Genomic DNA, 24,758 nt, shown 5'->3' on the forward strand with positions numbered 1-24,758 from the left:
ATATACCTTACTGAATTTTCACATCAATATGATATATGATATGACTATGATTTGACACAAAGTGCAGCAACAGTTTAAAATTAAACCTTCTTAAACAAAACAGTAATAATACCACACTCATTTTGCACTCATCATAAGGTTAGGATAATGTGGCCTCCAAAAGTATTGGAACACTTGGAATTTCACACATTTTAATTTGTTTATGCCATTTTAAATACAAGAAATACAAAATAAATAAATAAAGAATAAAAATTTCTAAATTATCTTCCTCAAACTCAAACTGAAGCAAATCTCTAAAACTTGATAAAACCTGTAAATAATAATCAGTTTTATTGCTAGTTTTCTTTAGACAATTCAGGAGATGGAAACATGAACATTTCCAAGTCACTGAATATGTCTTGGACTTTATTTACATCAATTATGAAGAAATACAAAACTTTCTTTCACCAAAACATCAAATCTAGTCTTTCATCTCAAATGTACTTTCTGTAAAATTGCAGCTGAACTTTCAGGTCTTCTTTTTAGGAAAATCCTCCTCTACACCACTTCATCAGGAAGCTGGATTTTATATTTTTAATTAATTTATATCAAGTTGTCAAGATTTGCTTTCAGTTTGAGTTAAGGAAGATAATTTTAGAAAAAAATGTATTTGAAATGGAATAAACAAATTAAAATGTGTGAAATACCAAGTGTTCCAATACTTTTGAGGGCAATTGAGAATGGAATCCTGCAAATGGTGATACAAGCATCAAATTTGGCACAAATAATCCAAAGACATGAACTCTTTAAAAAAAAAAAAAACTGATTGGCCACTTGAATTTTCAATAGGTAGCCAGGTAGGGGTCAATTGAAGAATTAGACAGGAGTCAAAATTAAAAGATGCTCCAATCATATAGAAAACTACACTGCCTTATTTACCTGATCATAAAGATTCCAAAAAGGTAGAGTTGGACAATCTGTGACTGAATGTTATGGAGTTATGAGGTAAAAGCAGTAAAAATGGTGACAAAGGTCAATCTCAGTTTGTACACGGGTCAAAAGTTAAAGCTGCTCCATTAATTTTGCTCCAGCTGTATTTGTGCGGAATTTGATGCTTATATCACCATTTGAAGGATTGTTTCAGTTATCGGCTGCACTAATAAGTCAACAGAGCATGAACCAGCTGCTGTCTGTTAGCTTAAACATGCGTATATAAGACAACCCGAATTAAAGGAGAAATGCTGCTTTTAACAACCTGGACCTCATTTCCGCCATAAAATATGGTTGTTTACTCACCAATATAAGTTTGGTGTGATTAGAAGTCCATAGTTCAAATGACGTGTTCAGTTCAAATCTGAAGCAAACATTTTCTTCTTCTAATAAGGTGGATAAAAACTTTTTGTGGTACACAGCACAAACTACTGGACAGGAGGAACCTAGCAGTCAATGTGACTCACTAATTTGAAAATGCAGCTCTTTCAACCAGACGTGTGGTGCTGTGACATGTCAATCATCTGTGTCCAGATTTTAGGGGAGCCCAGTGAAACCCCGGCCTCTGCTCTAGCTCCACCCATGCCAGGAAGTGTTCAACATTTCCTATTCACTGTGACTGATAAACTGGCACTTCCTGTTTATGTGTGAACTTGCCACTGAGTTCCCACGAGATTCCATGGGATCTGGTCTGTCAATCCAGGAAGTGTTTGACATTTGAACATTTCCTGTTTTACTATGGATTAGAATTTTGGCACTTCCTGTTTTAGGACGCCCTGTACCATGAGTGAGCTTCACGCCGCTGCGCGACACTTCGCTCATATAAATCAACTTGTTGAAATTTGACTTTGCTTCGGGCACGTGTTGACTTTGTGTACTTTACAGCTGACAATAAATCGTGATGACATCATCACTGAAACTCACGAGGTTTTCACAGAAACTGAATCATGGTCCGGCACTGGTGCCACCGCACTGTCAGACTCACCTGGATGACAGCGGTGAAGTTGGCGGGGGAGAAGGTGGGCGGGTTGTCGTTAATGTCAGAGATGTCGATGTTCACGGTCACAGTGGACGACATGGCTGGCACGCCGCTGTCCAGGGCTCTGATGACCAATGAGTAGCCAGGAACCTACAAGGACAAAGACAATGACAACAAGTCCATGATTTGAGGAATGATGTAAAATATGAACGTCGTAAACTGGACTTTTGTTGATTTTATCCATCTTGAGTGGTTGCCATCCAGGATCTAAAGTCTTTCTGTAGAGATGTTTGCGCCCCACATTCCACAAACATGCCCCGGGGTTCCAGACACCAGTGCTAAAAAGATTCAGTCTTTATTATCCTGAGTCTTTGTGGTCCAGTCCTGACTTTGTGTTGGTTTTCTTGCTGACGGCAGATCACACAAGCAGTGTCGGTGTCGGCTCCAGCTCCACGCTTACGTAAGAACTCCACGTGCTCGTCTCCAAACTGTGTGTGCTCACTGGCTTTCCTCCAGACGAGCGGAGGATGTGTGGAATCGTTTGTTCTGCTGCATGCTGGGAACACGCTGCAGGATATTTTTCTGCACACCGCTGCAGAACATCAGCGGTAATGAAGCGGACTGAACACAAAACCACGTGTTGCTTCCTGAGAACATCCAGAATCCAGCAACAGGCCGCTGAGCAGAGGAAGAGCAACCTGAGTGAAGACACACCAACATACTGTCCGCGCTTTGATCCAGCTGCGCTCATGAATACTTCATGAAAGCAACGGGAAGGAAATGACAGGCGGCCGCGTGCTCCGCTGCAAATTAAAGAGCTCGCTGTGAGACAGATTCATAGGCGCTGGGACCAGGATTAGCTGCCATCTGGTCACTATAAGACCAGCAGTTAATGAGCTCAACAAATCATTACCGCGAGCGTCATTAAGCGCCGCCATGACGCCAGTATTTATTAATGTGTCCATTAGCTTCACAATGAGCTTTAAGGCCTCAGAGGATTCATTCACTCTCCACGTGGCCTCCCTCCTCTGTGCTGGATCCAAGTGCTGTGTCCCCCAGGTAGCCCTGAGTCCCGGGGTGGGACATAAAGACGCTGCAGGATGCACCAAAGTCAACAACGCAAAAAATAAATAAATAAATAAATAACAACAAGGCAACATTTACGTGAAAATACACTGAATTGTAACGATAATCTGAGCAGGACTGGCCTGTTTGTTTTGTATTGTTTTCACTCGTGTGTGTGTGTGTGTGTGTGTGTGTGTCTATATTTGGACAAGATAACTCAAAAATGGCAAGCCAGATTTCCTTCAGACTTGGTGGTAATACTGGACTGACATCTAAAAGAAAAGAGCTGTTTGGTCAAAGGTCATAGGTCAAGAGTCAAGAAAAAACATTTAAAAAAAAAAGACCTTTTTTTAATGTCAACAACCAAGATGTCTGGATGGATGATCTAAAGCATATACTGATCAGTAAAATATTTGTGATTGATTGGTATCAATGACTTCATAATGATGAAGTCACACAAAGACAAAAACTGACAGATGTGTATTGGTTGTACATTTATATTCTGGTGTACAGCGCAACCCCGGGGATTAAAGCAAGCAAACCAACAACAAAACTTGTCTGACTGAAATTTTTTTCACGACCAAATCTTTTTTTTTGTCATGGACTTTGAGAACTGATTTAAGGTTATTTTAGTTGTTAAAATTATTCTTCAAAGGAACAGACACAGAGGAACAGGTGCAGAGGAACAGATGCAAAGGAACAGATGGAGGGGAACAGACACAGAGCAACAAACCCAGTGGAACAGATGGAGGGGAACAGATGCGGAGGAACAGATGCAGAGGAGCAGAGAAACAGACGTAGGTGAACAGACACAGAGGAACACATGTAGGGGAACAGACACAGAGGAACAAATACAGAGCAACAGACGCAGAGGAATAGATGCAGAGGAACGGATCCAGAGGAACAGATGTCGGGGAATAGATGCAGTGGAACAGATGTAGGGGAACAGATGCAGAGGAACAGAAACAGAGCAACAGACGCAGAGGAACAGATGCAGTGGAACAGATGTAGGGGAACAGACGCAGAGGAACAGAAACAGAGCAACAGACGCAGAGGAACAGATGCAGGGGAACAGATGCGGAGGAACAGATGCAGAGGAACAGATGTAGGGGAACAGATGCAAAGGAACAGATGCAGAGGAACAGATGCAGAGGAAACAGATGCAGAGGAACAGATGCAAAGGAACAGATGCAGAGGAACAGATGCAGAGGAACAGATGCAGAAGAACAGATGCAAAGGAACAGATGGAGGGGAACAGACACAGAGCAACAAACCCAGAGGAACAGACAGAGGGGAACAGATGCAGAGGAACAGATGTAGGGGAACAGATGCGGAGGAACAGAGGAACAGATATAGAGGAACAGATGCAGAGGAACAGATGCAAAGGAACAGATGGAGGGGAACAGACACAGAGCAACAAACCCAGTGGAACAGACAGAGGGGAACAGATGCGGAGGAACAGATGCAGAGGAACAGATGGAGGGGAACAGATGCAAAGGAAACAGATGCAGAGGAACAGATGCGGAGAAACAGACGTAGGTGAACAGACACAGAGCAACAAACCCAGAGGAACAGACGGAGGGGAACAGATGTAGGGGAACAGATGCGGAGGAACAGATGCAGAGGAACAGAGGAACAGACGCAGAGGAACAGATGCAGAGGAACAGACGCAGAGGAACAGATGCAGAGGAACAGATGCAGAAGAACAGATGCAAAGGAACAGATGCAGAAGAACAGATGCAAAGGAACAGATCGAGGGGAACAGACACAAAGCAACAAACCCAGAGGAACAGATGGAGGGGAACACATGCAGAGGAACAGATGTAGGGGAACAGATGCGGAGGAACAGATGCAGAGGAACAGAGGAACAGATGCAGAGGAACAGATGTAGGGGAACAGATGCGGAAGAAGAAACAGACGTACGAGGTGAACAGGACACAGAGGAACACATGTAGGGGAACAGACACAGAGGAACAAATACAGAGCAACAGACGCAAAGGAATAGATGCAGAGGAACGGATCCAGAGGAACAGATGTCGGGGAACAGACACAGAGGAACAGATGCAGTGGAACAGATGTAGGGGAACAGCGCAGAGGAAGAGAAACAGCAACAGATGCAGAGGAACAGATGCAGGGGAACAGATGTAGGGGAACAGATGCAGAGGAACAGAAACAGAGCAACAGACACAGAGGAACAGATGCAGTGGAACAGATGTAGGGGAACAGATGCGGAGGAACAGAGGAACAGACACAGAGGAACAGATGCAGTGGAACAGATGTAGGAGAACAGACATAGAGGAACAGATGTAACAGATGTCAGGGAACAGACAGAACAACAGACACAGAATAACAGGCACAGAGGAACAGACGCAGTGGAACAGATGTAGGGGAACAGATGCAGAGGAACAGACACAGAGCAACAGACATAGAGGAACAGATGTAGGGAAACAGACACAGAGGAACAGATGCAGAGGAACAGATGTAGGAGAACAGACACAGAGGAACAGATGCAGAGGAACAGACACAGAGCAACAGACATAGAGGAACAGATGTAGGGAAACAGACACAGAGGAACAGATGCAGAGGAACAGACACAGAGCAACAGACATAGAGGAACAGATGTAGGGAAACAGACACAGAGGAACAGATGCAGAGGAACAGATGTAGGAGAACAGACACAGAGGAACAGATGTAGGGGAACAGATGCAGAGGAACAGACGTAGGAGAACAGACAGAGCAACAGACATAGAAGAACAGATGTAGGGGAACAGACGCCGAGGAAGATATGCAGAGGAACAGATGTAGGGGAACAGATACAGACGAATAGACACAGGGGAAAAGACACAGAGGAACAGACGTTATTCTAAAAATCTATTTTTGAATGAAGAAAATTTTATATCTTGTGTCCAGCCTTGATTTTTCATCTGGATGAGTCAGAGCAAAACCCACCATTTGGCAGCCCAATTGACCGAAATCCGTTGTAGCGATGGAGAACTTTAATCCTTTCACACAGGATGGGCACCAGCACCCTGAAGCTTTTTAATTGTTTGTTTGGTTTTTTGTCTGTTCCTCTTTCGGCTGATTTCCACTAATGTTGGTATATGGTTGGAGGTTGACCTCAGAACTGTCCTTAAAGGGTTCAGTGTGGCAAAGATCAAGGTCACTGGATCAAAGGTCAAAATTTGCATTTCACTTCAACTTTCAGCAAACATATCGTGCCTGCAGTTTGTTGGCATGTTCTGTATTTGAGGCAAGGTCAAATTTGCAAAATGTCAGTCATCGGGATTAACTCTCAGGGGTTCAGTAAAAAAAAAAAAAAAAAAAATCCCTCACCTGCAAGACCATGGACCCCTCCCATTAGGGTTAGGGTTAGGGTCTAGGCAATGTCTGTCTAACGGTTTGCATGTTGGTTGAGTCCTCCCAGCCACAGTTGGCATTTGACTTAATCTTAATGGGTTAATATTGGGAAAGAGCAAAGCCATTGGGTCAAGGTCAAAGAATTTGTGTTTGAGTTAAGTCTGGGCCAAACCTGCACACATATGTTGGTGGATTCAGTAACTGCACTACTAACGTCAGTCATAGATCAGTTATTCAGGTGAAGATCAAGGTGTCTCCTGCATTAAAAACTAAAGACTAAGATTCAGCCTTTAAAAGAAGCACACAGTCTGCAGCGACCCACGACACCTCGAGCAAACATTCATAAGCACACTACGGATATGTGGAGCTCATCTGCAGAAGGCTGGAACCAAGTACAGTTCAGTGACTGTTACCTTTTGACTTAGGGACCCAACAGACAATAGGCTTCTTGTGCTCAATTTAGGTGTCTTATAACCAGACATGGGGCCAAATACAAAAGTATTTGTATTTGAAAATGCTTTAAATTTTTTTTTTTGGAGTATTTGTATTTGTATTTTCTGATTTTGAATTCAAAGTATTTGGGCAATTCTATAGTAACGGAATACAGCAGCAGCAAATCTGGACATACTGCATCTAACCACGACAGATTAGCTCAAATTGTAATTCCGTTGCTGTAGAATTGCCCATTTGTATTTGTATTTCAAATACATCGCCGATCCCAAGTATTTCCAAATACTTTCACAAATACTTTTTCAAATACTTTTCAAACTTGGGAATCTCTGTGACACCGTGTTGAATATAGATTGTGATAGTTTGATTATTGCCTGTGATATTATAATAGTGAATTTGTGATAAAACATTCAATCCTTTACTTATCAATAGTATTTGGTCATGCTATTTTGACAATAAATTGTCACTGGTTTATCAGTTTTTGTGTTGATTTGTTGTTTATAGTTCACAGAAAGTATCTGTATTTGTATTTGAAATACTCAAAATATAAAGTATTTGTATTTATATTTAAAAAGTACAAAGTATTTGTATTTGGAATTCAAAACTCTAAAGTATGTGTATTTAAATACAATGCAAAGTACTTGACCCCATATCTGCATAACCCGGTGCTCTGGGTGCATTTTTCAGCCCGCCGCCAACATGAAGAAAATATCACTTATTTTAAAAGCTGAAAGTCCATTCTGCATTGATTTAAATCCCATTAATGATCCGCCAAGACCAAAAAATAAAATAAAAAACAAACAAATGTAAATTACAATGTTAACAACATTTCATTAATTATGAGTTGCTGAGGTTAGAGGGGCGGGACTATGACATCATCATTTCAGAAGGTTCTGTACCTTCAGTGTCGTTGTACTGACATGACTGAACTCCACCACAATCAGAGTCATTTCAAAGTATTTGTCTGACACTATCCACACTCAATGGCTGACTGACTTACTGAGTGACTGACTGGCTGATTGAATGACTGGCTGATTAACCTAACGTCTGATTGCCTAGCTGACTGACTGACTCCTTGTACATAGTGGCGTGGCACCTGCAGGCTGCACTGTGCATAAGAAATTACTTTCTTCCTAATTTAGTGAATTTCCTGTTCTCCATCAAATCTGGTGTCACTGACTGAACACCCCCCCCCCCCCCCAACAATCAGTGCATCCTGCCTTCACTGCATCATTTCGAAGTGCCATTTCTGAGTGTCACTAGCGATTCACCAATTATGACCTCGTTTCTGCTCAAACTGCCTCGTCATCATCTATCTCAGCGACAGATATCTGAAACTTTAGTACAACAATCATTTGCATATAAATTCAGCATTATTTCATAATAAAAGAGGGGGAGCAATCACAGCGCCACAGCAGCACATCTGAGCCTGATGTGCTGCTGCTGCGTCTACGTCATTTCGGCATGTTAGTAGTGAAATGAGGCGATTATCACTTTGTTTTCTGCATAAAATGCCTCCTTTCTGCTTAAAACTGACTTTAGAATGATTTAAGAGGTTTTACTTTGTTATCCGATGGTTAATAATCACATTATTCCCTTTGATCGCTTTGGGTGAAGAACGTCAGTCTCAGACGCATGTGCAGTGAAGGCAGGATGGACCAATTTTTAGAAGGGACTGTTTGGTCGGCAACACCGTTTCCAAACTACAGACCTCCCAACCTGCTGTCTGAGAGAGGCTTCAGAGACATCTGTGTGTTGGTGTGTGAACGTGTTCTCACTGTCTCACGGTCCAGCTGCTTGTTGACCTTGATGACCCCACTAAGTGGGTCAATGAAGAACTGGTTGTCCCGATCTCCACTGACGATGGAGTAGAGTACCGCCCTGTCAGTGGACTGTCCACATCTTCTGCTGAGAGCTGTGGGTGCACACACAACACACACACACACACACACACACACACACACACAACACACACACAACACACACACACACACACACACACACACTTTTTAACTTGCAAAGTGTCTTAATAGGATTTATACATGCCCATTGTTTTTGTTTAAGTAGCAATTTTGTCCTCATAGTGTCTGGTTACTATGGTTACAGGACAAAAGAGATATTATAAAGGAGTCCACAGAGTTCAGATTATAAAATGCAGACATCAAAGGTTAAAGGTCACTGCACTGATCGTGCTCTGGAGGAGACTTGGTACTTCAGGTTTTATCAAGAAATAGTGAACTGATTTTCTTCCATCTTGGTCGTCAAGTTAAACAGAAAACAAAATTTGAAATGACCTGTGAGTAAAGTACGCAGGTTTAGAAAATTAATTAAATGATTACAATTATGTTCTTGTTTTATTTTATTTATTGATATCTGCTGGTCTGTATGTTTTTTTTTTTTTTGCACGATTATTTTAATTTTAATATTTCTTCTCAATGGTGAATTTTGATTCATTGCTGTCGTGGTTGGTTGGTCGTTGTCTTGATTTATTATGTTGAGTACATAAAGTGCTGTATAAATAATCATCAGAATTATTCCTGTCGTTGTCCGGCTGCAGTCAGGCCCTCGGGCGATGTGAGATGGACTGTGTATAATAAATCAAACATCAGTGTTCTGTGCCGTCCTTTCCACGAAGTCAAACATGACTGACAGTCAAAGACCTGCCCCACTGGGACAGGTGACCTGGGCTTGTATTTTATTTATTTACTTATTTATTTTTCTCACGTTGTAGAGTGTTGGGAGTGGTCCACTCATCGATGACTGATCTCCATGTGGTCCTCTGTTGGGTGCATGTAGATGTTACTATTTTAAAGGTGATAGAGAGAGGTTGAATGGGGCATTAATCCTTGTTCTGTGATGTGATATGTAGCCCCAAAAAAATTGGTTGGGTCTGTAATGGCTCAGAACCTTCCTAAAAGGCTCTCTGAAACAGCTATGTTACTATGCTGGGTTTAGAATGCCTTGTTTGCCTTTAATGGCGTCGTTTCGGAGCTTATTTGGCAACCTCATTATGAAATGCAAGTAGGTGGTGCTGATCGGTTGCCATTGTTTGATTGGCTGCCCTTGCTCTCACTGAAAAAGAAAGCATTATTTATTTATTTTCATTGCTTTTATATTTTCTGTTGTGTTTCTATTCAGGTTTTTTTGCCTCTTTCTCTAAAATTGTATATAATAATCATTAGATTATTAATATATAAAACAAAATACATTTAAGAAACATTACAATTGAAAACAAATGCCACCCGAACGTGATGACAGCTGCAATGCTAACTTTTAACATTGAAAATGCCACAGACATGCTAACGCATTAGCATCGCTCCCGTTTTTAAGTTATAAAATACATCTTCCACTGTTTCAGAAGAACATAACAGGTCGGTTTAACATAGAAAAGGTAAATAATACTCACAGATGTATGCTCTTAGGGTTTTAGCAGGAGAAAATTAAGCAAAAAAAGAAAGAATAATCGAAGCATTGCTTCAATCTGCGAAGCACTGCTTCGATTGGTTCAAGGTTTCAAAGCAAAGCCGCGCTGCAGAAAAGTTGTTTACGGACCCGCTGCAGGGTCTGTAATCAATACAGAAATTATAATTTTCCTGACAAACACCCCCAAAACAACGGCCACTCTGAAGGACCGATAACATAATCGTTAAGCACAAAGCTTATTGATGTCGGTGGATCAAGTCATTTCTTAACGATACCCAAAAGGAACCAGTTCTCGATACACATCCCTAGCTGCTAAGGGGTTAGCTCATTCCCTTTAGAGGAACAAACCAGAGCTAACGTGCCATTCTAACGTGCAATTCTTACAACAGGAATATGGCGCAACACAAATTTAAAACAAAAGAAAATGTGATACTCACAGGCTGTACTGATTGCTGGGGTTGATTTTGTTGCAGAGTCGGAACTGACCCTCTACTGAGTATTAAATGCCGACTGAAGCCAGCTCGAAATCGTGCAAGGTTTGTGAAACAGTCCTCTGTGAAATGCGCAGAGCAAAGAAATATTCTGCGGTTGTATGTACTGGGGATGTGGTTAAAAATGAATAAAAGCCAGTGATCGCGTACAATGCTTTCCGTGGGAAGATCGTAGTCCGCTAAAACAGCCTGGGAAAGCACACCTGTAGCTCGCCATTGCTTCTCTTCGAGTGTTACAAATGGGTGGGCACAACCTTATGAATAATTAATTTCGAAGGGGTGTGTGTGAAAGGGGGTGGGTGTGTTTGTGTGTGTGGGGGGGCTATTGGTGAAAAAGTGACGTAAGTTTTCTCTCAAAAACGGATTGGCCTGTTTTCTAGGGGCAATTCAAAAAAGGAGAAATACTTGAAACAGAGGTTCTGAAACTTGCTGGCACTTCGTGTGTTTTCCCCACAGCGGGGAGACTCTGAACTAACACCAAAAACATGAAAAAGATGATTTTGATTCTCTATCCCCTTTAAGGTTGTCCTTACAGTCTTACAATGCTGTTTGTCTCCTCCTCCATAATGTTCCTTTCTGGAACTAACCATAACAAAGTCTACTCTCGTCCAGTTAAAAACATGCCCTGTCCAGTGGAGACACTTCCTGTTACTTGTGTCAGTGCTGCTGGACTTGGATTCATTCAGGACACTGATATTTCTGTTGTCCTACCACCCTGAGAAAGAACTATGATGGAAGCCACGTGCAGCACCTGATCAGCACCATGGACAGCTCACCTGGGGTGGCTCTCCTCAGAAGTCGAGTGTGTTCACTTGTACAAACTGCTTTGGGAGATGCAGTTATTGCATTTTCTAGAGTAACGTTTGTTTCTGGATGTGGAACTCATGTTTGAACACAGTTTGAAAACAGCACACCACAGCCTCTGCTCTTACTTAATACAAGGGTTTCCACAGCAGATCGGGCCGGGTCTACGTGTTGACGTGGCACAACTTTTATGCCATATGCCCGTCCTGACACAGCTGCAGATGTAGGTGGCGGTTCCTCTTCGTACAGCGGCTCTGCAGTTTGCTGGCTGCACTTTCAGTGTCAAACAAAGCCATCCTTTGTGATGTGACCTCTGAGCTGATCCTTTGTGCTCTGAATCCTCTTGTGAATCCTCACAAGAATGCCAGAAGGACTTTGCAGTCTGTACAACACATGTCTACAGCCGTGCCCCCCCCCCCTCCCCCACCACAGGTGAGGCAAGAAGGACCTACCTGGACTACAGACTCTCCTATGGTGGCGTCCTCTGACACGACCGCCGTGTAGAGCTCACGGCTGAAGATGGGTGCATTGTCATTGACGTCTGTCAGGTTTATATTGACTGTGGTAATGGCACTCAGTGGTGGCGTGCCGCCGTCACGAGCCTCCACTGACAGGAAATAGTCCCTGCACGTCTCATAGTCCAGAGCCTGGGCGACTAAAATGGCACCTGATACAAAGAGACAAAAGCGGTTTAAAGAGCAAATCAAAACCTCTTTTTGTTCTCCTGATTTTTTTTTGTTTGTATTTTGTTTTTTGAAGTGGCAACAGTTCTGAAAGTGCTATACAAATAAATTCTAATTATTATTATTTTCTAAAATGGCAAATGCTGATGCCTTGTGCTTCAGAGGTCTTCCCACATATGCTCGTGGACATGAGCATATGTGGGAAAGACCATCCCTGGTTCTCAAGACCAGGCACCTAAGTGGCTCTACTCTACTCTTTTCTACTCTCCTATTTTATTCTTCCTTTTTAGATATTTAGATATACCTTTGTATACTGGTATAGTTCCACCTTAGAATTGGAATATAATATAAGATATACCTTACTGAATTTTCATGAATAAAAACAGGTTTATTGGACAAGGTTACAAGCATAATTAAAGCAGCAGCGGCTGCCCCTCTCCTTCAGCTCTCCATTACACCGCCACACATCCAACAATGAGCCACAACTCTTTACGTTTCCATCCAAAAGGGGCTCCACCTCTGGGCCAGGTTTCATGAGAAAGAAGTGATTGTTTCAAAGTATCGCAGCAGTGACCTTGGCCATCATCACACCACACTGATGCTGGTGCAGATGGTGGAAAGAATCCAACTGTCCCTGAGTTGTCCCATCTCTGTGTTTCAAAGTTAATGCAAATTTTTTTTTAAAACATTATCATCTTTAACCCTCTGGGTGCATGGTCACGGCAGTCCATCGAACTTTTATGATATTTCTATGAGTAGTCCAGTGACAGAATTTCACAGAGACTTCATTCATCCACTTCCTGAAAGTACAGGACTGTCACTTCTCATTTTAATCCCTGTTGTAGATGATCTTTGATTCACTGCCAATCCCAGAGGCTGGAGAAGGTCACATGAGTCTGCCTGCCTGCCAGAGGCTGCAGTCAGAATACAGCTTCTCTCTCTATGGAGGATTCACCTGCCACTAAATGCTCATGAATGCTAAATGAAAGATCCTGTCAGCTTGAAAACACTTTAAATTTTATTTAGTCTCACAGATAAAAACAGTTATGGAAAACATGCGGAGGGATTCTTTTTCTAGCATCATCAAGCTGCCCCCCTCTCCTCCCATGGAGCAAATGGATATTTTTGAGGGACTTTCCACTTTTCCTCATCGAAGGATATTTATGGACATTTCTGAAGACAGATATTAAATGAACGAGTCTCTCCCACTGACAGTTCCCAGTGGCTGGAGCTGCTGCACTGCACTACACGTTTTGTAATTTACTTATCCATTGTGTTCGAAAATAATTTTCTTGTATTGCACTACTTTTTTCTGTCTTAAACACTTTGGTAAACCCATCTGTAGCACCAAAACAGTTCATCCACATGAATAAAATAAATAGTCACTCAAGATTTGAGCAGGGGTGGTGCCAAGTGGCTAATGCGCTTGGTTTCAGTTCAGAAGGTTCCGGGTTCAAATCCCACTCCTGCCACATTTCTCCATGTAATGTGGAGTTGCGTCAGGAAAGGCATCCGGCGTAAAACTTGAGCCAATTCAACATGCAGATCCACCTTGGATTTGCTGTGGCAACCCCGAGTGCAAACAAGGGAGCAGCCGAAGGGACTTACGAGTCACTCAAGATTTGAAAAATTTTGAAAAAAAAAAAGAAAATGAAACATTTTCAGCTGTAGAGCCATACTGCACATTTTCTGTGCAGTGTTTCAAACAATATATGGCCACATATTCTGAAAGATGAGATTTCTTTAAAAACTTTGATATGCAACACCTGGACATTAAAGTATGGTAAAATTGAGAAAATGCCTTCATGATATGAATATTTCAACCCCAGGGGGTTAAAATCCTCACATTTGTTGCTATATTAGAACAGATTAACAGGCCAAGATGGTAGATGGAACAGGAGTCAGAATCTGTATCCAACAGGCCTATAATGTTCCAGAATGAGGTGGAGACGTCTTCTCAAAACCTCTGCAGGTTGTTGGGATCACTGGTTGTTACATATATTGTCCATGTGTCAAGTACTACTAGAGCTATATATATATATATATATATATATATATATATATATATATATATATCACAGATTCTAATGGATATTCCCATTGCTTGACCTTTACTTTGGACACCAAGCATTCAACATGGTCCAAACTATTCCATTTATTAATCCTATTAGCTCAACCAATTTTTTTTGTGGTGTATAAGATGTCTTGTTTTTTTTTTGTGGTGTAGAGTCGCTGTGCGGGAGCACCCCCAATTTGGTTCCCCCCCTCCTCCTTGTACAATGACAACAAAGACTATTCTATTTTACTCTATTTTAACCAATCATTTTCATCATCATACCAAAATTGGAGCAACCTACGAGCACATCTGTATACGAGGTCTGTCCAAAAAGTAACGGACCTTTTTATTTTTTTCAAAAACCATATGGATTTGAATCATGTGTGATTGCATCAGCCAAGCTTGAACCTTCGTGCGCATGCGTGAGTTTTTTCACGCCTGTCAGTTGCGTCATTCGCTGTGGGCAGGCTTTGAGTGAGCACTGGTCCAGCCCCTCGTGAGATTTTTATTGTCAGGGAAATGGCTGTGAGGCTGCCGCTTTGCTCCATGAAATGTTTTTCAGAAACTGTTAGAGACAGCCAGTTGGAAACCATTCAAAAGATTCAGATGGATTTCGGTGAAGATTATGCGTCTCCCTACCCATCTTCAAATGACAAATGGGGGGTCTCAACTCATCAGGGCGCTGAGACGAGCAAAAAAAAAAAAGGTGACGACTCAGAAGTGAGAACGTGTTCGCCAAGACCTTCCGTCCAGCAACTGGTTAGATCTCATCGACTGCGTCAGAATCCAAAAGCCACTGCAACTGTTTGTACTGTAAGTGTTTGTCTACTTCCATAAGAGTCCATAAATAATAAAAACACAAAGTTGTGTTCTTCCTGAGTTGTAAACATGAGTAAGGCCCCGTGTCCATGTAGCACTTTTTGTTTCTGAGCACCAGTGTGTTTTTTCACTTGCTCTCAATGAGAACAGATCGTATGCAGCCACCTCCACAAAAAAGTGTTGCAACTTTTTTCAGAGGACATTTTTTGTTTGGCCACTCTCAGTAATTTGTAATTTGCTGTGACATCACTGCAGCACCTTTTCAGGCAACCACTCACATATATATAGAGACAAATGTTTGCATTCTGTGTCAACGCCTGATTCGTCACAGAAAAGCCCATCACAATAGACAAGTTAAAATCATCCGTGACAGAAGATTGGACAAATGCTTGGATTCTGTTGAGAGTGAGTGCCTTTATCACGTACAAATAAAAGGTAGTCATCAGCTGTTTGTTGTCATAGAACAATCCCAACAAGAGCATTGTTTATTTTTAAGAACGCAGGCGCTGGGATGAAGCATTTCTCTGCGAACTCTCAGCGTTTACTGACAAAAAAAGAAAAAAAAAAAAGAACAACCCTAATATGTAGACACGGGGCCAAAAAAAGCTGTTTGTTAATATAATCAAAGGTCCATGTTAATGATGAAGAATAAGTACAGAATCTGACTATGTTTAACCACAAATTTCATTCAGACAAATAATCAAGCACTCCTGAAGATTTTGGAGTTGTCAATGACAATCGCACTGATACGGAACTCTGCACCTAAAAAGACAAAACAAGGCAAAAACAGAATAAAACCCTCTGTCTTCTTCACCTGTTGAACCTGCTGGGGGTGAATGAGGCTCCTGAAAGTCGTGAGTTATGTTTATGATTCATGTTTGATGCACACTCACCTGCACACTCTCCCAGTTTTCCCGGTGGACACTGGCATGCATATCGCCCTCTGGTGGCCTCGACTGAAATACACTGCATGTCCGCTGGACACGGCTGGTCCTCACACTGCTCAGACGGTGCGGCACAGCTGACATCTGCACAGACAGACACACACACAACTGCATCACAAACTGGGGAAACCCTCCATGATGCCACCTAGAGGTTTTTGGAAGAAGCTCAAATGGTGCTCACTCCGCCTCTGTCCCAGCCAACCCCTAAACAGCTAAAGAGGTGAACCGTGGGTGAGACCCTGCATGAAATGGGTGGGACAATGAAACCTGAACACCACCCTCATCTCAGAGTTATTGAGCTAACAGCTAACAGGCTAACTTTGGGTGCTGTATTAACACATATACGAGGTCTATTAGAAAAGTATCCGACCTTATTATTTTTTTCAAAAACTATATGGATGTGAATCACGTGTGATTACATCAGACATGCTTGAACCCTCGTGGGCATGCGAGAGTTTTTCATGCCTGCCGGTTACGTCATTCGCCTGTGGGCAGTCTTTGAGTGAGGAGTCGCACACCCTCTCATCAATTTTTTTCATTGTTTAGGAATGGCTCAGCGACTGCTGCTTTGTTTGATCAAAATTTTTTCAAAACTGTAAGGCACAACTGAGTGGACACCATTCGATAAATTCAGCTGGTTTTCGGTAAAAATTTTAACGGCTGATAAGAGATTTTGGTCTGGTAGTGTCGCTTTAAGGACGGCCCAAGGCGCCTGACGGCGATCTGCACTTCGAGGCGGCAGCGTCTCTCCGTTCAAGTTGAAAACTTCCACATTTCAGGCTCTGTTGACCCAGGAAGTCGTCAGAGAACAGAGAACTTTCAGAAGAAGTCGGCATGAGGAGTTTATTCGGACATTCCATTGTTAACAGACATTTTGTAATGAAAGTACGTGCGGGCAGAGTCGCGTGTCGGGCCGGACCCGACCGCGGGGGGTCGCGATAGGAAAAACATCTCCGTTGGAAACCTTAACGGGCAAGTTGGAACATGCCCAAGCTGTTAAACAATTTCTCAGTTACTCACTTGCTGAAAGCCATCAAAAGCCGCCTGAATTTTACAAATGGTTTTCAACACGGAGGTGTTTTTCCTGTCGCGGCGCACACAGATTTGCCGAGTCGTCACGGAAACGACTTGGTGAATTTCCGCGCACGTCTTTCATTAAAAAATGTCCTTAAACAGTGGAATGTCCGCATAAAATCCTCATGCCGGCCTCTTCTGAATCTTCTCTGTTCTCTCACGACGTCCTGGGTGAATTAAGCCTTAAATTAGGATGTTTTCAGGTCGAAACAGGCCGACGACGGCGCCTGGAAGCGCTGCACGACGTCCTGCTCTGTGGGAAGTCCTTACACCGACAGAAACACCCCATAATCTCTCATCAGCCGTTAAACTTTTCACCGAAAACCAGCTTAATTTCTTGAATAGTGTCCACTCGGATATTCCTCACAGGTCCAGAAAAAATATTGATAAAGCAACGTGCGCCATCTCGAGCAGCGTGTGAAACAAAGGAATTCAGCCGAGAGGGCGGGACCACATCTCACTCAAGGCCTGCCCACAGGGAAATGACGTCACCGACACGCGTGAAAAAACTCACGCATGCGCACGAGGGTTCAAGCATGATTGGTGTAATCGCATGTCATTCAAATCCATATAGTTAAAAAAAATAAATAAAAGGGTCGGTTTATTATCTAATAGACCTCGTATTTGGGGACTGCGTGGTTCTTTTCATATCAGATGGCTTACAAACATACAAACATGACCATTTGGCAGTTGTATTTTTTGAACAGCTGAGATATACACAAAACTGCAGCCAAGCACACTGTAATTACCATGTCATTACCATTTATTAGGGAGGTGAATCGTACAACTCACAATTCAATTCGATTCCGATTCTTGGGGTGACGATTCGATTCAGAATCGATTTTCGATTCAAAGAGCTCTGAGAAATAGTTATATTACTTAAAAAATATTTATGTTTAAGAAAATTCAGCTTTACAAGGTTAATCAAGTGATTCTAGATGTAAATTTACTTATCTGCTTTGCTCGTTCAGAGTTGACAGGCAGCTTAGTGAAGTGCTGGTCAGTAGTCGGCAGATACCGCTGCTCCGCTCCTTTTAGCTCCAGGTGATGGCGCAGCATGTGGGCTTGCGGATTTGAAGTGTTTCTGAAGTACTTGAATTTCATTTTGCAGATTTTGCACACTGCATAAGTCATGTCAAGCTCCTTCTTACGCAGCAAATAATAAAATCCAAAATGCGCCGAAACATTTGCCTTCAGCAAAGACGGTGCTGTCTGAATTAGCTCTTCGTCCGCCATGCTAAGCTGCAGCTCACGAGTGTTTGAAGCACGCCGGACCCCCCCGCCCCTCGCGGAGGCGCTGCAGTACGGAAGCCGTTGCCTGACAAACAGTACACGCAGCGAGTAAGCAAGGAAATGTTTAATAAAATGCTTTTTAAAAATCAATTCTTGGACATTTTGGATCGATTCAGAATCGTAATAATAAGAATCGCGATTCAGACGTGAATCGATTTTTTCCGACACCCCTACTATTTATATGGCAATTACATTTTGTGCCCAACTTGTGACCATAAAAAATGTTTTGTGCATCAACTATAACTTTTTACAAACACAGCAAAACATGTTAATGAAGATCTGAGCCAAGAAAATTACTGTCGTGACAAAAATAAAAATTTATTTAAATCTCGACAACACTAGTGATGTCATCAATCCAACACAAATGATTAGGTCAATTTGTTTCAGCCCAAAGAGAGACACATTCATGCAGATTCTGTGTACGACAGCACCATTTATTCTGCCAGCACAGAATGAGCCAGAGTGGTGCAGAGCGCGCACACGTTACACTGCAGATAATCGTTTGTAAACAGTTAAACTAATGAAACAATGGCGCTTGGGAGGCGCAATAATGGCCGCGGTTATCTGTGTTTGTCATGTCATCTGTGCTCAGAGCTTAGTCGTTATTTTAAAGGCCATCTTCATGTTGTAATGTTCTTTGTTTTAAAAACATGGATATTTGCATGCACTACTTCTCTCACCAGTACACGTGCAGCGTGACGTCCGGTGGAAGCGTGGAGAGACGAAGCTGATGCGCGGCGTGCTGTAAGTTGCCAGGTTGTGGGAGTCTAAGATGATGCTCTGCTCACACTGGGCCCCGCGACACTCCAAACCCGAGCAGTTCTTCTCCAGAATGGCTGAAACCCTGAGCACCTCCTCCAGCTGCCGCCGTGAGGTGCTGAGTTTCTGGGTGAGGTAGGCTGCCTTGTAGTACCCGCTGCCTACTGTTTCCACGGCGACGAGCATGTCAAGCTGCTGCGTGCCCCCGACTGGCTGCAGGCTGAGGATGTGCAGCCTGTCCTGCTGCTGCGAGGCCGCGGCCTGCTGCAGCACCTTGAACACACTTTTCAGGTGCAACGCCACGAAGTCTTGGGGTGCGATGCTCTCAAAGCGCACCGTCACTGCCTCTTGCAGCATCTCCGGCGTCGCCTGTTCTACATGTACACTCACGGGCACTGGTACAGCGAAGCGGCCGTCGCTGACACTTGCGTTGAGGGAGTACCTGCCTGCGTCCAACCCACCCAAGGCAATGATCTTGCCATCACGAGGGCTGATCTTGAAGAGACTACGCTGGGATGGCGGGGCGTGGCCAAAGACCAGTGCGTCATAGGGATCAGCGTCAGTTGCATGCAACTGACCAATCACACCCCCAGGAAACTCGTCTTCCATGGTGACAATGTGAACCTCCAGTGGCAGCGCCACAGGGCGATGGAGGCTCTCTTCAATGACTCTAACTGTCAATGTGGACGAGGAGGAGAGGCGGGGCTTACCGGAGTCCATCACCTGGAAGGAGGAGGGAAAAGGAGAACACATTCTGAGAAAACGGACTGACCAAGATGAAGGGGACAAATGGAAATTATACAGCGCCGCCTAGAGACCAAATAAAGAAAACCACAAATATGAGAGGAATAATGAACTATAAATCCAGAAATGTTCAAATATTTAAACCCATAGATGCAGTTTAAGAGTTTAGATATTGAGATTTAAAATTGTCCAAGTCTCCATGATAAAAGAGATCTTGATCCCAATGGGAATAAGCTGGTTAAATAAAGGTTAAATCAAATTAAATTAGATTCTACGGTGCCTGACAAGACTTCAGGGGAGGGGCACCATATTGAGAAGATGGAAAAGTACAAATACTGCAAAGGAACTTATCAAAGTACATCAGCTGCAGATATACACACATGGGGGAAGGTTGGCAAACAGGTAGACAGACAGGCAGAGTTTGAATGTAACTCTACCTGAATCTGAATAACATATTCAGTGGCGATGTCTCTCCTGAACACCTGATTGGCCAAAAGTGTTCCATCTTTCTCAAGCACAAACTCTCCACCTTCATTTCCAAACACTATGTGGAAGTCAAAGGGCGGGCCATTATGGGAGGAGTCTTGGTCGATGACAGACAGCTGTAGGATGCTCGTGCCAACTGGCTTATTCTCCTGTGGAAAGAATCAGAAGCTACATGTATCATGTTATCAGAGTGTGCATGGCTGCCTCGCCTCTACAATGGCAGGGCACAAAAGGCTGGATCATGAGGTTTAACGTCATCATTTGGTGGTTGTGTTTGGATGATGCTGCTTTTGGCCTTAAATTAGTGAGAATTTCACCAACTACAGAACCAAAAGCCCCTCTAACACTTGGGCTGAACGCTGTTTTTTTTTTTCTCTGTTATAGTCTCTTCTGGACAAGTGTGTGGAAAAAAGAAACTTGATCTGTGTTCCTGCCCACATCTGACAGTAATATGAGCGAAGCGTCGTGCAGCGGCTGAAGCTCACTCATGGTACAGGGCATCCTAAACAGGAAGTGCCAAAATTCAAATCCACAGTAAAACAGGAAATTGTTCAAATGTCGAACACTTCCTGGATTGACAGACCAGATCCCATGGAGTCTCACAGGAACTCAGTGGCAAGCTCACACTCAAACAGGAACTTAAATCAGTCACAGTGAAACAGGAAATGTTGAACACTTCATGGCATGGGTGGAGCTAGAGCAGAGGCCGGGGTTTCACTGGACTCCCCTAAAATCTGGACACAGATGATTGACATGTCACAGCACCACACGTCTGGTTGAAAGAGCTGCATTTTCATATTAGTGAGCCACATTGACTGCTAGGTTCCTCCTGTCCAGTAGTTTGTGCTGTGTATCACAAAAAGGTTTTATCCACCTTATTAGAAGAAAAATGTTTGCTTCAGATTTGAACTGAACACGTCATTTGAACTATGGACTTCTAATCACACCAAACTTATATTGGTGAGTAAACGACCATATTTTATGCCGGAAATGAGGTCCAGGTTGTTAAAAGCAGCATTTCTCTTTTAATTCGGGTTGTCTTATATACCCATGTTTAAGCTAACAGACAGCAGCTGGTTCATGCTCTGTTGACTTATTAGTGCACCCGATAACTGAAACAATCCTTCAAATGGTGACACAAGCATCAAATTCAGCACAAATACAGCTGGAGCAAAATTAATGAATCAACTTTAACTTTTGACCCCTGTACAAACTGAAACTGACCTTTGTCACCATTCTTGCTGCTTTTACCTTATAACTCCATAATATTCAGTTGCAGATTGTCCAAACAATACCTTTTTGGAATCTTTATGGTCAGGCAAATAATGTGGTGTAGTTTTCTATATGATTGGAGCATCTTTTAATTTAGACCCCTGTCTAATTCTTCAGGTGACCCCTACGTGGCTGCCTATTGAATTTTTTTTTTTTTTAAGAGTTCATGTCTTGGGATTATTTGTGCCAAATGTGATGCTTGTATCACCATTTGCAGGATTCCACTCTCAGTTGCCCTCAAAAGTATTAGAATACTTGGTATTTCACACATTTTAATTTGTTTATTCCATTTCAAATACATTTTTTTCCTAAAATTATCTTCCTTAACTCAAACTGAAAGCAAATCTCTACAACTTGATATAAATTAATTAAAAATATAAAATCCAGCTTCCTGATGAAGTGGTGTAGAGGAGTATTTTCTTAAAAAGAAGACCTGAAAGTTCAGCTACAATTTGACAGAAAGTACATTTGAGATGAAAGACTAGATTTGATGTTTTGGTGAAAGAAACTTTTGTATTTCTTCATAATTGATGTAAATAAAGTCCAAGGCATTTTCAGTAACTTGGAAATGTTCATGTTTCCATCCCCTGACTTGTCTAAAGAAAACTGATAATAAAACTAAGTATTATTTACAGGTTTGATCAAGTTTTAGAGATTTGCTTTCAGTTTGAATTTGAGGAAGATAATTTTAGAAAATGTTATTCTTTATTTTTTGTATTTCTTGTATTTAAAATGGCACAAACAAATAAAATGTGTGAAATTCCAAGTGTTCCAATACTTTTGGAAGGCACAGTATCCTAACCTTATGATGAGTGCAAAATGAGTGTGGTATTATTACTGTTTTGTTTAAGAATGTTCAATATGATGTATGATATGACTATGATTTGACACATAGTGTCAACTGGTGGGGGGGTGGGGGGAGCTGATTATGTGAATTCACAAGTTGTTGCAAGTCAAGGACAGAGTGTGGGAGCCCTCTTTTTGTTTTGTCTTTGTGATCCATCACAGTGGAGCTGAAATCAAACAGTCAGGATGTTTTCGTCGTGTTGACTTTGCACTTTAATTCAAAGGTTTAATAAATTAAACAGGTTTAGGAATTACAGCCATTTTTATTCACGGTCGCTGCGTCAGAACTCAGAAGGTTCTGGAGAGGACCTGGCTGGGAGATTGGTTGTGAACACCAGGGTTTGTGTGCATGATTCTCAGTGGAGATATGGTGATGCATCAGAAATCGCATCCTGCATAAAACCTGCACCAAATCCCAGTGCAGATCTGTCCTGGATCCACTGTGGTGACCCTGATGTAGCTAAACGATGACCCAGGTGTAGCTAAACGATGAGCAACATCAGTGAGTGGACAAACTAGGTATCTAAGGATTACTTGTATTTCAGTTACTGACTGCCTGAAGCCTGGAACTCATGGACATCTCCAAATACTGGGGTTTCTCCCTTGATACACTTGGTCCAGCCTCGACTGCACCTCCACTTGCTGCTTGTTGGTGTTTTTTGCCCTCAGTTTTGTCTTTGGGGATTGAAGGTTTGTTCTATTGGGTGATCACATGATCACACTCACATGATCTCTTCATGTGAGTAACTTGCCATGGAAGTTTGCTCTTTGCCTTGAGAATTTTTTTTAGCTTCCTTTGGCAGGATATTTTGGGCCATTATCCATCTTCACCATGAAGCTCCATCCTGTGTGTTTGGCAGCATTTGTCTCAATCTGAGCAGAATTCATGACGCTGCTTCCATCAACAGTCACATTGCCAATAAACACTACTGGTGCAGTTCCACCGGCAGCCGTACGTGCCCACGCTCGAACACTGCCTCTACCGTGTTTGACAGATGGTGTCCTAGACCTCATCCTGAGCTGTTCTTTTCCTTCTCCATACTCTTCTCTTACCATCACTGTGGTAACGGGTCTCATCTGTCCAAAGAATCTTCTTCCAGAATGAACAATGTCAGTGAAGTCTAAGACATACTGAGTGACTTTGAAGAATACTGGCTGGAAAAGTCCTGATTCGCATCTTTTTATGATGACCATAGTGTGGAGAGAGTGAGGAGACACAATGAAGACAAAGTGGCAGGTTGGCCACCAACATTTCAAGACGTTCTTTACAATCCCGGAGCCGAGCACAACTTCTGATTAACTTACAGGTTAAGAAGATAAGATAAGATAATCCTTTAATTGTCCAAGGGCGGGGAAATTTACAGTAAAGCAGCACAGGGAGAGACAATTCAAATCAAATCAATTTTATTTATATAGCGCCAAATCACAACAAACAGTTGCCCCAAGGCGCTTTATATTGTAAGGCAAGGCCATACAATAATTACGGAAAAACCCCAACGGTCAAAACGACCCCCTGTGAGCAAGCACTTGGTGACAGTGGGAAGGAAAAACTCCCTTTAAACAGGAAGAAACCTCCAGCAGAACCAGGCTCAGGGAGGGGCAGTCTTCTGCTGGGACTGGTTGGGGCTGAGGGAGAGAACCAGGAAAAAGACATGCTGTGGAGGGGAGCAGAGATCGATCACTAATGATTAAATTCAGAGTGGTGCATACAGAGCAAAAAGAGAACAACAGTGCAAATATGCAACCAGAAATCCGTGTTTTTACTCATGTGGTGAATGTTTCCGGGTTATTTTTTAATAACAGACCTCAGAATCCATTCAATTCCACGCCCAAACAGTTGGTGTCGGTAATGTGCCGTGTTGTTTTGCAAGCTGCCAATAATCTCCAAAGAAGAAGGAGGATTATTTTTTTGTTTTTGTTTGTTTGTTTTGGGTTTGGGAGTTTATTAATTTATATTTTTGGGGACTGCACTGTGGTTCTTCTAATGCTTCCTTCACTTTTGTCACTGATATCCAAGCAGAAGGAATGTTCCCTAATACTGCACAAGTGTTGAAGTGATGGACACAAGTGTACAAGTATTATTGCACAGAATGTGTAGTACTGTCGCAAATCGCTGAAAAATTGCTACTATACTTATGAGCTGAGTGGTCGACTGGGAACAGTGCTGGTTGTGGAGTCTGACAGCAGCAGTGTGTGAAGGACCTGTGGTGTCACTCCTTCACACACTTTGTGTGGAGCAGCTGG

The 24,758-nt window shown here is 42.5% G+C and overlaps 1 protein-coding gene across 1 annotated transcript in view; it reads right to left on the reverse strand.

The window, feature by feature from the left end:
* The window catches only part of fat3a (FAT atypical cadherin 3a), a 451,004-nt gene that overhangs the window by 86,974 nt on the left and 339,272 nt on the right, over nt 1-24,758 (reverse strand). The window contains exons 20-27 of the mRNA XM_034168868.1: nt 20,348-20,545; nt 19,088-19,889; nt 15,990-16,124; nt 15,805-15,858; nt 11,991-12,205; nt 9,545-9,599; nt 8,599-8,735; nt 1,955-2,098 (exon numbers count right to left, since the gene is read on the reverse strand). Coding sequence (XP_034024759.1) covers nt 1,955-2,098; nt 8,599-8,735; nt 9,545-9,599; nt 11,991-12,205; nt 15,805-15,858; nt 15,990-16,124; nt 19,088-19,889; nt 20,348-20,545 — 1,740 coding nt within the window. The remainder of the gene's footprint in view (nt 1-1,954; nt 2,099-8,598; nt 8,736-9,544; nt 9,600-11,990; nt 12,206-15,804; nt 15,859-15,989; nt 16,125-19,087; nt 19,890-20,347; nt 20,546-24,758) is intronic.

Source organism: Thalassophryne amazonica, chromosome 4 (assembly GCF_902500255.1).
Source record: "Thalassophryne amazonica chromosome 4, fThaAma1.1, whole genome shotgun sequence".
NCBI lineage: Eukaryota > Metazoa > Chordata > Actinopteri > Batrachoidiformes > Batrachoididae > Thalassophryne > Thalassophryne amazonica.